The 13,029-nt window shown below is 44.5% G+C and overlaps 1 protein-coding gene across 4 annotated transcripts in view; it reads left to right on the top strand.

Annotated features, from left to right (window-relative positions):
• The first annotated feature begins 6,888 nt into the window (after positions 1-6,888).
• ENOX2 (ecto-NOX disulfide-thiol exchanger 2) overlaps positions 6,889-13,029 on the top strand; it is an 82,990-nt gene continuing 76,849 nt past the window's right edge. For 2 of the 4 annotated variants that reach the window (XM_044682456.1, XM_044682455.1), the window contains exon 1: positions 6,889-7,000. In XM_044682456.1, coding sequence (XP_044538391.1) covers positions 6,889-7,000 — 112 coding nt within the window. The remainder of the gene's footprint in view (positions 7,001-13,029) is intronic. The other 2 variants (XM_044682454.1, XM_044682453.1) reach the window with 1 other exon arrangement.

The following is a 13,029-nucleotide window of genomic DNA, read 5'->3' as shown; positions in this document are numbered from 1 at the left end:
GACTTTTTCCTTATTATCTCTTTGGATTATAAACCCAGCAGTGATATAGTTGGATCAAAGGGCAGGCAATCTTTTAAAGCCCTTTGGGCATAGTTCCAAATTGCCATCTAGAATGGTTGGAGCAATTCAACTCTACCAGCAAAGCATTAGTGTCCTGATTTTGCCTCATCCCCTCCAACATTTATTACTTTCCTTGGCTGTCATTTTAGCCAAACTGCTAGGCGTGAGGTGGTACCTCAGAGTTGTTTTGATTTGCATTTCTCTAATTATAAGAGATTTAGAGCACTTTTTCATGTGCTTATTCATAGTTTTGATTTCTTTATCTGAAAATTGCCTATTCGTGTCCCTTGTGGCTTGCTTTTTTTGTACAATTGATTTTGCTCCTTATAAATTTGAGAAATTAGACCTTCTCTGAGGTTTTTGTTATAAAGATTTTTTCCCAATTTGTTGCTTCCCTTCTAATTTTGACTGCATTGGTTTTGTTTGTACAAAAACTTTTAAATTTAATTTAAACAAAATTATTTATTTTACATTTTGTAATATTTTCTAACTCTTGCTTGGTCTTAAAATCTTTCCATTCCCAGAGATCTGACAGGTATACTAATCTATGTTCATCTAATTTACTCACTTCTCTCTTGCATGCATGATCACCATGGTCCAGTCAGCTATGGCAAGGCACCACACAGAGCTGCCATTATGGGTATTTGAATGCAACACGTGGGAACAAATGCAAGAAAGAGAAGTAAAGCCTATGGATGGTAGTAGTGGGCTGGCCACTATTCTTGAGTCCTGTGGTCATTTCAGGGGTTTTCCAAGAGTGAGCCCAGGAAGGGCATGGCTACGTTGTGAAATGGCAAGTATCTTTCCTGATGGTAGATATGCCCCTTTGCAAGAGGCCAGATTTGGGATGGTGGCCAGAGTAACTTTGTGTATGTCTTTGTTTCCCCTCTGTGTGGTGCCTTATAGACTATGGCTGGGTGCATTTCCTTCTGGTATTGAGCAAACCTGTGATAATAAGACTCTGCATCTCTAAGACCTGTCTTACCCTGTGCCTCCATCCACCTGGGTCCCAAGGTAGACCTGTAGACTATCACTCGTGGTATTCAGCTGTCTGGATGAATGGTAGCAGGCAGCTTTCTGTAGTTCAGAGAGGGTATCAGACCAGGTGCACCTTTTAATTCTATACCATTTCTGCTTCCAGGTGACAAATCTAAACAGATGTTTAGCACAGCAGGGTTTCTGATCTTGTTTGCTGACTGCTACACCAAAAGAAACATCTGGCTTTTCTCTTTAAAAATGAAGTTTCCCTAACTTGCTTTTTCAAGTGACTGGGCCTATGTGGGGCAACGTAGTTAATGAGAGTGGATGAATTCTTGACAGATCTGTCCACCATGGTGACTTGAGGTAAATTTTGGGAGGGCAAAGCATATTTGAAGCACTTGATTTAAGAACACTCATATTCCTCAAAGGACGGTCTTCAGAGGTAACTCCATTCATGGAGGTGTGTCAGCAGAGGCTGGATATCCTCTTGTTGGGTTCTTGTGCATGTAGTAGTTAAACTAGATGCCCTTTTCTGAGCTGCTGCCATGAAGACAAAATTTCAGCTCAAGAAATGGAAAACCTTCCACATAGGTAGGGAGCTACTGCAAAGATAAGTGAGCTGCACATAGGAAAACTCTCACACAAAGTAGGCACCTAATAAAGCTTGTGAAATTGAATGGCACTCTGATTTTACTGATTGGGAAAATGATGTCATATGAGGGAAATCAACTTGCCAAGGCTGTCCAACTAGGAAATGCCCCTGGCACAAATAGGATCTCTAAAGGATGTAGCAGAGGAAAAGTAGACCATTGGGCTGGGATTTGCATTGACCTCCTATTGGCTTTTATTATAGCCTGCTTTTTAAGGCCTATGGATCTGTGCGCACATGTCCCTTCCAGTTCTAACATCCTTTGAATCTCTGAGGCCTAGACTTGAAGTTAAGAGAACTAAACTGTGACTTAACCACAGTAGTTCCCTCTCCTGAGCCTTGTTTTCTCATAAATTAGAAAAAAATGATACTGGTACTACCTATCTTTTAGGCTATTGTGAGGCTTACCTGAGAGAATGTATACATTTACTTGGTAAATCTGCATTATATAAAATATTAGATAAAAGTTATTTGTTAACCTTGGCAGTCTTCCTTTGCAGCCTTCTTGTGGCGTGGAGGGAACTGAATCCCCAAAGGCTGTACCAGTAGAATACAAGCTCTTGGCAAACCCTACCAAGCTGGAAAGACTTTGAGAAGTGATTCCAGAGCATCATGATCACAATGAAGTTTGATTCCTGTTGTTCGAGTGAGAAAGAACAGTATTTTGAGCATTAGAAACCATCAGTCCTACTTCCAACCCCTTCCTTTTACAAAATAGGAAACTGTGGCCCACCCAGTGAGGTAAAGGGATTTGACCAGATCTAACAGGAGCCTCCTAACCCTGGCCTTTGGAACCTTTCCACATTTCCTCCGTGATATAAAATAAGGAGTTAGACCAGCTTTTCAGGGCAGCCCCACAAAAGCTTGAGAGTGACACCACATTCATTCAGGCCTCAATTCTGAACTTGTGATTGCTTGGCCTACACTAGTCCATAGTATACTCTCTTGGCAGTTTGCTGAGTTTGGGGTTGGAGAATCCCAGCTCTATCACTTTATACCTGTGTGACCCTGAGAACCTCTGTTTCCTCTCCTGTCCCTTCCAGCTCTAGAGTTGTGATATAAGCAATGACTGGACATGACAGACATCATGATAAGTTCATGAAGTGTTCAGAACTTCCATTAAATCCAATGTTGCGTCTTCCCACTCCCTTGTCCCACCCCACACATCTAATTACAAGCTAAGGCCTATCCTTCTCCTTCCAAACTCTCACTGTCAACAGCCTAGCTGAGTGATAGACTGAAAAGAATATTCATCTCAGAGTCCGAAGACTGGCTCTCCAACATGGACTCCTTGTATGACCTCAGGCAATTCACTTAACACACATTTCCTCATCTTTAAACTATACATAGGGGGCAGCTGGGTGGCTCAGTGGATTGAGAGCCAGGCCTAGAGACGGGAGGTCCTAGGTTCAAATCTGGCCTCAGACACTTCCCAGCTGTGTGACCTTGGGCAAGTCACTTGGCCCCCATTGCCTACCCTTACCAATTCTTCCACCTATAAGTCAATACACAGAAGTTAAGGGTTTAAAATAAAAATAAATAAATAAATAAATAAACTATACATAATTCCTGAATTACTGGCCTCACAGGGTTTGTATGTGAAAAATGCTCTGTGAGTTGTGGAGATTAAAATTAATATGCAAAATACTAAATATTATATTTATAAATAGTTTATTAATAATAAAATAACAAAAGAGACTAAGAGGTACTAACCAGCCTGCTCCCAGGAACCAAAGAGAAAGAGGACAGAGTTACAGCCAACTATAAAACAATAACGTGACCACGCAAATGTGGAGGCGCAGGAGAGATTAAAGGAAATTCTGGGAAATACTACGGACTTATGGGGGATGCAGTTCAAGATTCAAAATCTCCTTTTAAACAGAGTCTTGGAGCACTAAAAATATGAGAGGTATTCCTCAGATCCTCATTAGATCTTCTTACTTGAATCCACTCCATTATTTCAAGGGTCCATGTGGTCTTTGGGTTGTAGGTTCCCTCTCCATTCATAGTCTCTTCAGGCTGGAGGCAGCAGTTTCAGAGATTTTCACCAGCTGGTGACTCTAGTCTTGTGGTCGTGAGCTACTCTGAACGATGCTCATTCTACTATAGCAGGCCTACCGAGCCTCCCTAGGCCCCTATTCAAAGGCTTTCTGCTTCCACCGTACTTTTCTGAGTTGTCCCATTTCTTAAGCAGCATCTAGAAGTCTTTCTATACCTGATGAAGTATTGGAAAAGGCCCTCAGCAGAGATCCTTTTGGTCTTTTTCAGCAAGGACTAGCAGCTAGAAATCTGGGGTCAAGAAGATCTAACTTCAGATCCCTCCTCTGACACCTCCTGGCTGAGTGACCATTCGATCTTTCTGAGGTTCATTGCCTGTGAAATGGGAATAAGAAGTCCTTGAAGCATCTCCCTCTTTCCCTTGCAAGGTTGCTTTCCACATGTGAAGGCACTATCTATGCAGTTCTTATTACTAGATAGTCAGCATGGCATATGTAGCAGAGAGAGCTGACCTTAGAAACAGGACTTGACTGACACATACTGATTATAGGCTCTGGGCAACAAACACTTGAAGAGTAGAAGTTGCAGAGAAGGTTCTGACCTGCATTGGTGGAGGGGCTTTCCTCCTGGGGAAATTCCTTATGTCGATGACATCCCAGACCTGGTCCCTCTCCCTGTTAATGACTGGAAATTCTTTGCTTTAGGGTATGGCCTTCTCAGAATTGGGAAGAAGAGAAATCTAGGCCACAGAAAAACAAGATAGCAACAAAGGTATCTTTAAAACAAGAAGGAAGGCAATGTAGTGACATGGAAAGAATACTGAGATCTGAGTGGCCTGGCAGCCCTGGCTCAGCTCCTATCCCCTGCTGTGGCCTTGGCCACATCATGCTCTCTGTATATGGGGCTGAGGTTCCTCATAGAAGATGTAGAGCTTGAACAAAATGTTCTCCAGGATCCCTTCCAGCTCTGACATTCTGTCCTGTGACTATTCCATTTGTCAAAGGAAAAGATTGGACTCAGTGTCTCTGAAGGTTTCACAAATAGTTTGAGTTACAATATCCACTGGATTTCTCTTTTTTAAGGTTGGTAATTACATACATTCACAGCCATATATACAAATATACAGCACCCAAGAATTAGTCCCAATTGGTGAAATTTGACTGATTTGTCATCCCTTAGTGACATAGGGGATTTTGCTTCTCCTGCTACATGATGCTTAGGTGATCTTGGGGACCCCATCTCTGAGTCTCCCTTCTCTCCTTTGTAAAATAATGAAGGGGCTAGACTAGATGATCCTTAAATCCTATGATCCAATTAATACTGGTCAAGGATTTGGAAACTTCATGTATAACCAGTTGGCACCATATTCTGTAGACCAGACTTAAAGGTATGTGAAAGGTCACTTTTACTTTTCATCCTCTTAAAGCACTTTAAGCTTCATGTGGCAGCTAAGAGTGCACACTTTATTATCCTAATTTACACATGAAAAAACTGAGGCTGTCAAAGACTAACTGGTTTACCTTTGATCTCAAAGCTAGGAAGTGTCTTATCTAGGTTCTGAACTCAGATGTCCAGACCCTAAGGGCAACTACTAACTGTTGTGAATATGCAGGAAAGCTGTCTAAATGTTTATTTGTTCATTCACTCATGTTGGGACCATCTTGTTTATAATATTAGCACCTAGGGCAGTGCAATGGGTTCTTGATAAATGCTTATTATGTTTGGCGAATTGATGACATATCTGTAAGATATGATGAGTAAGAATTCAGAGAAGTATAAGAAAATGGAAATAGATGGATGAACTGATGCAAAGTGAATAAGTAGAACCAGAAAAAAAGCAGCCATGACTACAACAATGTAAATGAGAAGACCAAAACAAAAAGAAAGGGATTACTGTGTCATTATAGTGACTAAGCCTGGCAAGTAGTAAAGGTACCTCCCTCTCTTCTTTTCGGAGGAGGAGGAAGAGGCCCAAGTGTGTGAAACATTGCATATACTATCAAACTTGGTTGATCTAATAGTTTTGTTGAACTGCCTTTTCCCTTCTTTCCTTTTTATTCTTTGTTACTAGAGGTGAAGGTGATATAGAAATAGGCAGTCAGGAAAAAAGACTTCTTAAGAAATCCCATGATCACCTTTGCAAATCAACTGTATTGATCACATGCAGATGGTATTTAATTAATGTCTCTACCCATCCCAACTTCTTTAAGCAAAGGTGAGGCTACTTGACAAGTGGGTCATGGGGGCCACTGGATCATCTCTTTCTAGGATGTCTTGGATTAGGCAGTCCCAGAAGCCCCTCCCAACTCAGAGACTCTGATTTACCACAAGCATAGGAAATCTCTCACCCAATTTTAGCCCCCATTTTCACATACATGTAAAGCCTTGCACTGAAAGCACTTTGCTTCAAAGGCCTTCTCTGGCCCAAGCCTGATAGTGCTTTGGGAAGACAGCCCTTGTTCAAAGCTAGGGAGCCCTCCCCCTTTCCCCAGGCTTCCCACACCATTTCTCTTGTGGCTGGAGCTGCTCTTAAGTGGACATTGTGTTTGTGTATTTTAAGCACCAGATTTTGAGTCAAGCCCTGGGTTCAAATCAGAGCCCTCACACATCTAAAAGCCATATGCCTGTTAATAAATTTCTGATATGTACTCTCAGGGTCTCCACTCCTCTCGGAAAATGGGTGCAATCCCTGTTGAAGTACCTTCCTCACAGGAATAGCCTGAGGGAACCATGCTTACCTGGTGACCCTGGCTAATTCTTTGCTCCTCTCTGAGCCTCAGTAACCTTGTTAGTAAAATGTAATGATGTCTCTGTCTCACAGGCTTGTTGAAAGGAAACACTGAAATATCAGAAGCAGGATTTGCTGTTCATTACATTAATCTTGCTGAATGCTTCAGAGGATCTGTGATCTCATCCATTTGGTTACTTTCTCCAGGCTTTCCTATCCTAAGTCTCCTCCACATTCTTACACACTCTATCCACAGGAAGGCTTCTCTTCATGACAGAAACCATCTGCACTCATTTTGGCCATACCAAGGATCTCTGTCAATTCTCCCTTATTCTCATCACTGTGGCATCTTCTGGTCTCCTGCTTCTCATCAATGGCTTCTTTTCTTCTGATTCTTCATCATTGTGTGCGTTACAGTAGACTTATCTTGCTTTATGTTTCCTTTGCAGCTGATGGTAGTAGAAGTCTGAGTATGGAATCTGCGCCCATGGCTCTTCCAATGTCAGACCCCAATGCATGGGCCACAGCTATGAATAATCTCAGAATGGCACCGTTGGGAATTGCAGGACAACCTATGCTGCCAGGTACACCATCTTCTGTCATTTCGGCACCTCACAAAGTCATGCCTGTATTGAGCACCCGGGAATACCAGGTGGGGCACAGTGTAGGGATTAGAGTTCTGAAACATCCAGGCTCCTGTCCCACTTCTGGCCCTCACTGAGTCTCAGTTTCTTCATGTAAAAAATGGAGAGAATAATTCCTACAGCTCCTCCCTCAAATGAATTAACACATGTCAAGCCTTTGGCCACTTTAAGCTTCTTAGCCTCAGAGGATACTAAGACTTTGGGGACCCCCGTGTCAACATTGCTCCTCCTCCTCCTCATTGTCATCATCGTCATTGATGGGCAGTGGGCATGTGAAGATCAGTGTGATGATAGGGACAGCACACCTTCTTTTCCCATGGGATAATGACCATGTTTACTAGCCTCTGGCCAGGTATATGATAGCTTAGTTAGGTAAAACACTCAGAAAAAAGCAACCAGGGGCCTTTGCACAATGCCAGTAAAGCCTACTCTCTGGAGCAGGGATAAGTCAAGTCATATCAATTGGTCAATCGATGAATGTTTAGTAAGCACTGAGGGAGAGTATTCCAGGCATGCAAGGAGGACTGCCAGGGCAAAAGCATGGAGATGGGAGATATAGCGTCCTCTCTGGGAAATAGCCTGAAGGCCACTTTGACTAATTCACACAGTGAGGGGAGGAGAGCAGTGTGTAGTAAGGTGAGAAACAGAGAAAGGGTTCAGCTTGTGATGAACTTCAAAACTCCAAGAGAGGACTTAGATTTGATTGTAGAGGTAATAGGGAGCCACTGGAAGTCATTGTGTTGGGAGAGGTGGGGAGAAGATGGTATGGTCAGATCTATCCTTTAGGGAAAAGAGACAGCTGAGGGGAGGATACATCCAAGTGAGAAGAGACTTGAGACAGAGACCTTTCATTAGTCTAAGGGAGAGGTGATGATAAGTAGCCCACACTAGGCAGGTTTAACATGTGACACAGGGACTACCCAAATCCCAAAATGGGGTCTGTCTGTAACCCAGAGGGGTCACAAAGGCCTTGGCCCAGGTCTGGGGAATAGCATTGGCATCTCAGAGTTGGGAGAAAGCTCCCTGGCTACGGTGTCTCTCCTCACATTCCAGGGCCTTTCTACCATCTTTTCCATCCAGGAGGCTTGAAGTGCAGTATGAGGCAGTAAAATGCTATTAGGTGACTATAATTATCTCTAGTAGGTGTGTCTCACACCTCCAGAAGGCCACACAGATCTTGGGGGAAGAACCTCCTAAGGATATGGGGAATTCCTTCTCCAGTCACCCCATACATCAGTGATTCCCAAAGTGGGCGCCACTGCCCCCTGGTGGGTGCTGCAGTGATCCAGGGAGGTGGTGATGGCCACAGGTGCATTTATCTTTCCTATTAATTGCTATTAAAATTTTTAAAAAATTAATTTCCAGGGGGCTGAGTAATATTTTTTCTGGAAAGGAAGTGGTAGGCCAAAAAAGTCTGGGCACCACTGCCATACAGAATGATTGCTTACATTCCACAAACCAGTGATCCCCAAGGTACAACTCTCTTGGCCTATAGCACAGCATCTTTATTGTGGGGAGCATTGTTGGTTAAGAAACTTGCCACTTTGGAAACCTGGCTTTGGCATCAGGCTTATTATTCAGCTTAATATGTCCCCCTGTGGAGGCTTTACAGAGGGACATAAAATTTCCCAAGAGAAAGATATCAAAGGACAGTGATTTGGACCAGCAGAGGGGCTTTCCACACTGGGAGATCACTGAATGAGAGCCATATTACTTATCACCGTCACATTGTGACACTTCAGTGTCCAGACCAAACTGAGGCACTGCATCTCTTAATGCAGCCTAATGTCACATTAGCATTTTTAGCTGCTGGTATCATACGTCTGCCTCCCATTGAGCCTGTAGTCCATGGAAACCAACTGAAGATGAAAAAAGGGAAGGCCCTCCCCAAAGTCAGCTAGTCATCTAGCATGTCGAAGGCAGATCTGGGCCTGGCCCCCAGGCTTTTCAAATCCAAGGGTAAGGGTCTCCACATTCTGTCCCATTAGAGAGACACCTGCCCCTTTCCTTACCCAAATGAAACCCACTGTTTGCAAAGCCACCATCAGCAGACTCACTAAGGCCTCCCCAAGCCTGGGAGCATCATACCAATATTGCTATGGCACAGTCACTTGGGAGCCTAGGCCCCCAGCCCTCAAGAAGCAGTCAGTCACAAAGCTAGCCTGTCAAGCTAGAAGGGCCCTTGGAGATTCTCTAAGCCAAGTCGTTCATTTTCTAGACAATGACAATGAGCCTTAGCCAGAGTCATGCTGGGAGAGGGGAGCTTTGAACCTGGGTGTTGAGTCTAATTTACAATTCTTTACTGCCACCATGCTGTGGCTTTTCTAAGACAGCCAAACCCCTCTGATATTTATCACAGTGAACACCTAACCGAGAGTTGTACTCTCTGGTGGGAACTCGGATGAGTCACCAGGTGGCCTGATTGACAGCTCCTCATTCAACTCTGCTGGCATCTTCATTCGTTTGACCTCCCACGCTTACATAATGCCTCATTTCGAAATCCCCATCAGCTTAGTGCATGTGTAAATTTCTCTCCAATTGAGAGATCGGCCTAGTATGGAATAGTGGCCAGAGCCCTGGATTCAGAGCCAAGAGATCAAGGACCAGTCTCAGCTCCGGCATGTGGATGCTGGGTGACCTTGGGCCACTCTCTGGCCTCACTTCCCTCATCGGCAAAGTGAAGATTGTAATACTTGTGCTAACTCCATCAGAGGCCTGTGGAAAAGGGTTTGGGGGCAGGATGGAACACTCAACGTTGCTATTATGACTGTTATCATCCCCTATTTCACAATGAATACCCTAAGGATTTCCTTCCTATTTCTTTTTCTCTCCTTGGTTTGGTCACTAGACAATAGAGGATTTCTAAATACCCCTTAATTCAGGGCTGAAAGATCGAGAGGTAGGGAGGAAGAGTAACTCCATGCCAAAAAGCACCTCAAATAGGCTTTTGACATGATCGTACAAAGTCTTCTGACCCCCGGGCCAGACCTCCTTCCCCAGTTTCCCACTGACTCCACCTTAGTCTCATCTGCTTCCTCTGGATATTTCTGGCAGTGCTAAGAGACTAAGTTAAAATTTTGCACATTTTCCCTTCATTTTCCAGTGGGCTTTGTAACAGTTCAGAAGGAAGGAAAATCATTTTCCAGAATTATGTAACCAATTTTGAATCCTGATCTTTTGCAGAACAGTTTAATTATGCATATATAATCATATCCTCTTTGGAACACTTGTTCGAGAACAATCCATGTATGCATTTGTGCAGCTTGCCCAGGAGCACAAACCCACCTCACCAAGCTAGAGGTGTCTCTGGAGCTTTCTGAGACTGGTGCCATGTCAAAGCCTTTGGCCTGCTGTGGCCAGGTGGCCCTCGTGTGGTCATTCAGGGAGGCTGCAGAGCAGCTTTGCAGTAAGGCAGAGCAGGCAGAGACCCTGGCCAGCTGGCTCTCTACAGAGGCCTGGAAGGGGCAGAGTGACAGTGAGAGATGCCTCCCTATTCCCCTCCCCAGACAGTGCTCTCCCTCCTCTCCTACCAGACCTAAAATGCCCCCCATTAGTCATGTCCCTGGAGTAGCTAGCAAAGGCCCAGAAGAGGACTCCAAAGACCCCTGTTCAAATATACTCTGTTGGTCCTGTCAGCATAGAGAAGTTGATCTGGGTGGATTTATCGGCTCAAGCACAGACTGTGATAGGTAGGGCAAAGAGCTCAGGATTGGGAGTCAGTCTGGCCCTGGGCCCATAATCCAGTCGTGCTGCTTACTTGCCCTGGGATTATAAAGAAGCGAAGCTTCTCCCACTTCCTGTGGCTAAAGGAACTACAGATGTGGATGCTGTGCAGAAGACTTGAAACTCTACTGGGTGCATGGTATCTCCCCAAACTCTTGGCATCCTGAGTTCAAGTAAGTGGGGTGGAGAGAAGGTTTTTACTACAGCTCTAATACTGCAGCTCTTTTAAGCATCCCCATTGGCGTCAGTGTAGATCCTCCTCCCTCTGCTGTTCATTGCACCCCTGGCCTTACCTCAGGAGATGGTCTCACGAGTACTACCTCCTGGAAAAGGCTTTGGAAACACACTAGAGAAACCTGAGGGCTGTCAAAGACAAATTTGGCCGAGTGCCTGCCTTTGAGGAGCTTACAGCCTAGTGAGGAATCTGAGATGTTAGCAAGTAATGGAAATGTTTTGCAAATAAGTAGCATGATGTAGTGAATAGAGGAGCTGCCCTGGAGTTAGAAAGGCCTGACATCTTGGGCACAGGAGTGGGAGATCCTGAACAAGTCTTTTATCATCTGGGCACTGAGTCTAAGTTACATAAGAACTAGTTTGCTGCTCTGCCTCAGAGGCAGAAGTTTTTGTGCCTGCACTTCACTGCACAAAACCAAGTCACAAGTATAGACAAAAAAGAACATTCCCTCTTCCTTCCATAAGACAGGATGGCAGCCCCTCCATACCTTTGATGTGGACTGTGTCATGAGTTGCTGTGACCAAAGAATCCATTCCAAAGGGGAGATGCTTCTCAAGCCATCGGGTGTCTTGTCCGAGGCCTTTAATCACCCCCAGGCTCATAGATCACAGGCCTTATAGCGGGCCCTCAGAGGGGCTGGGCCTTGTGATGTGAATGTACTTGCTCTTAAATGAATTCCATAAAATATGAATGTAATCATATCCAACCACGGAGGAGTAAATCACTCACTCAGGAGTTCTCTTGATCTTCTGTATTTCCTTTTTGTTTGCCCCATTTATTAGTCGACATCACAAGGAGACAAGCATTGCCTTTCCAGCCCAAGTGGCAGAACCCATTTAATGAGTTGTTGTTTTGTAATCTAGAGGAGGCCAGAGCTCCACAGGTAGCCATTGAGTTATGGGAGCAATGAGAAGGGGAAGGGCCCCATTAACCACCAATGGCAACAACAGAGGAGACAAACCCTTGGCTGAGATGGGGAGAGAGCCAGCACTCCTGAGGATGGGCCCCAGAGAGGCTGGTCTCTAATCAGATCTCTTCCAGCAGAAGAGGAACAACGGGTTTTCATTGGACAAGGTCAGGTCCCCATCTCTCAGGCCAGAATACCCGTTTGCCAGGTTCACCAGCCACAGAAGGGTCCGGCGTAAACTGGGCTGCTAACCACGGGGTCTCTGCAGCTCTGATCTCATGATCCTCAGGAGGGTTCCTGTCACCACCCTTTTAGCTGTGGCCCCACAGGACCAGGGCAGGCCTTCTGTAGGGACATGTTCTCTCTCCTGGGACAATGGCAGCTCCTTGATGACAGGAACTCTTATGTGAGTCTATGTCCCCAACACACAGTAGGCACTTTTATCATTTAAGTGACTGAGCTTCCAATATCTCTCCGTCTCTCTCCCTCTCCCTCCCCATCTGCACACTCACCACATATATGCATGCCACACTACATACAAGACACAGGCCACACATGCTACAAATGCACAATATACCACAACTACACATAAGATAATACACACGCCACATGCTACATTACATACATTACATATACATGCATGTGTCACATGCTATATATACCACAACATGCCACACATGCAAATATGCCTTACATGAAGATACATCACATGTATTCACACCACACACTATAAAGCAGTGCAGTATGCCACATGTACATATGAATATATACCTGCACATACACACTCCATACATACAACCAGACAAAACAACACATGATATGTATAGACATATCACACACTCATACACTACAATACAAATACAACACATACACCACATGTTCAAACAAACACATTACACACCACCCACAACACTCTACACACATACATGCATATACATTGTCTCTCTCCCTCCCTCCTTCCTCCCTCTTTCTCTTTCTCTCTCTCTGTCTCTTTCTTTCTCTTTCTCTCTTTTTGCTTCTTTGTCTCTGTGTCTCTCTTTCACTCCCTCTTCTTCTCTTTCCTCCCTCTCTGTCTGTCTCTGTCTATCTCTCTGTCTGTCTGCC

The sequence above is a fragment of the Gracilinanus agilis genome, chromosome X (assembly GCF_016433145.1).
Source record: "Gracilinanus agilis isolate LMUSP501 chromosome X, AgileGrace, whole genome shotgun sequence".
In the NCBI taxonomy this organism is placed as follows: domain Eukaryota; kingdom Metazoa; phylum Chordata; class Mammalia; order Didelphimorphia; family Didelphidae; genus Gracilinanus; species Gracilinanus agilis.
The sequence above is the reverse complement of the archived record's forward strand: the minus strand, read 5'-3'. Positions and strand labels throughout refer to the sequence as shown.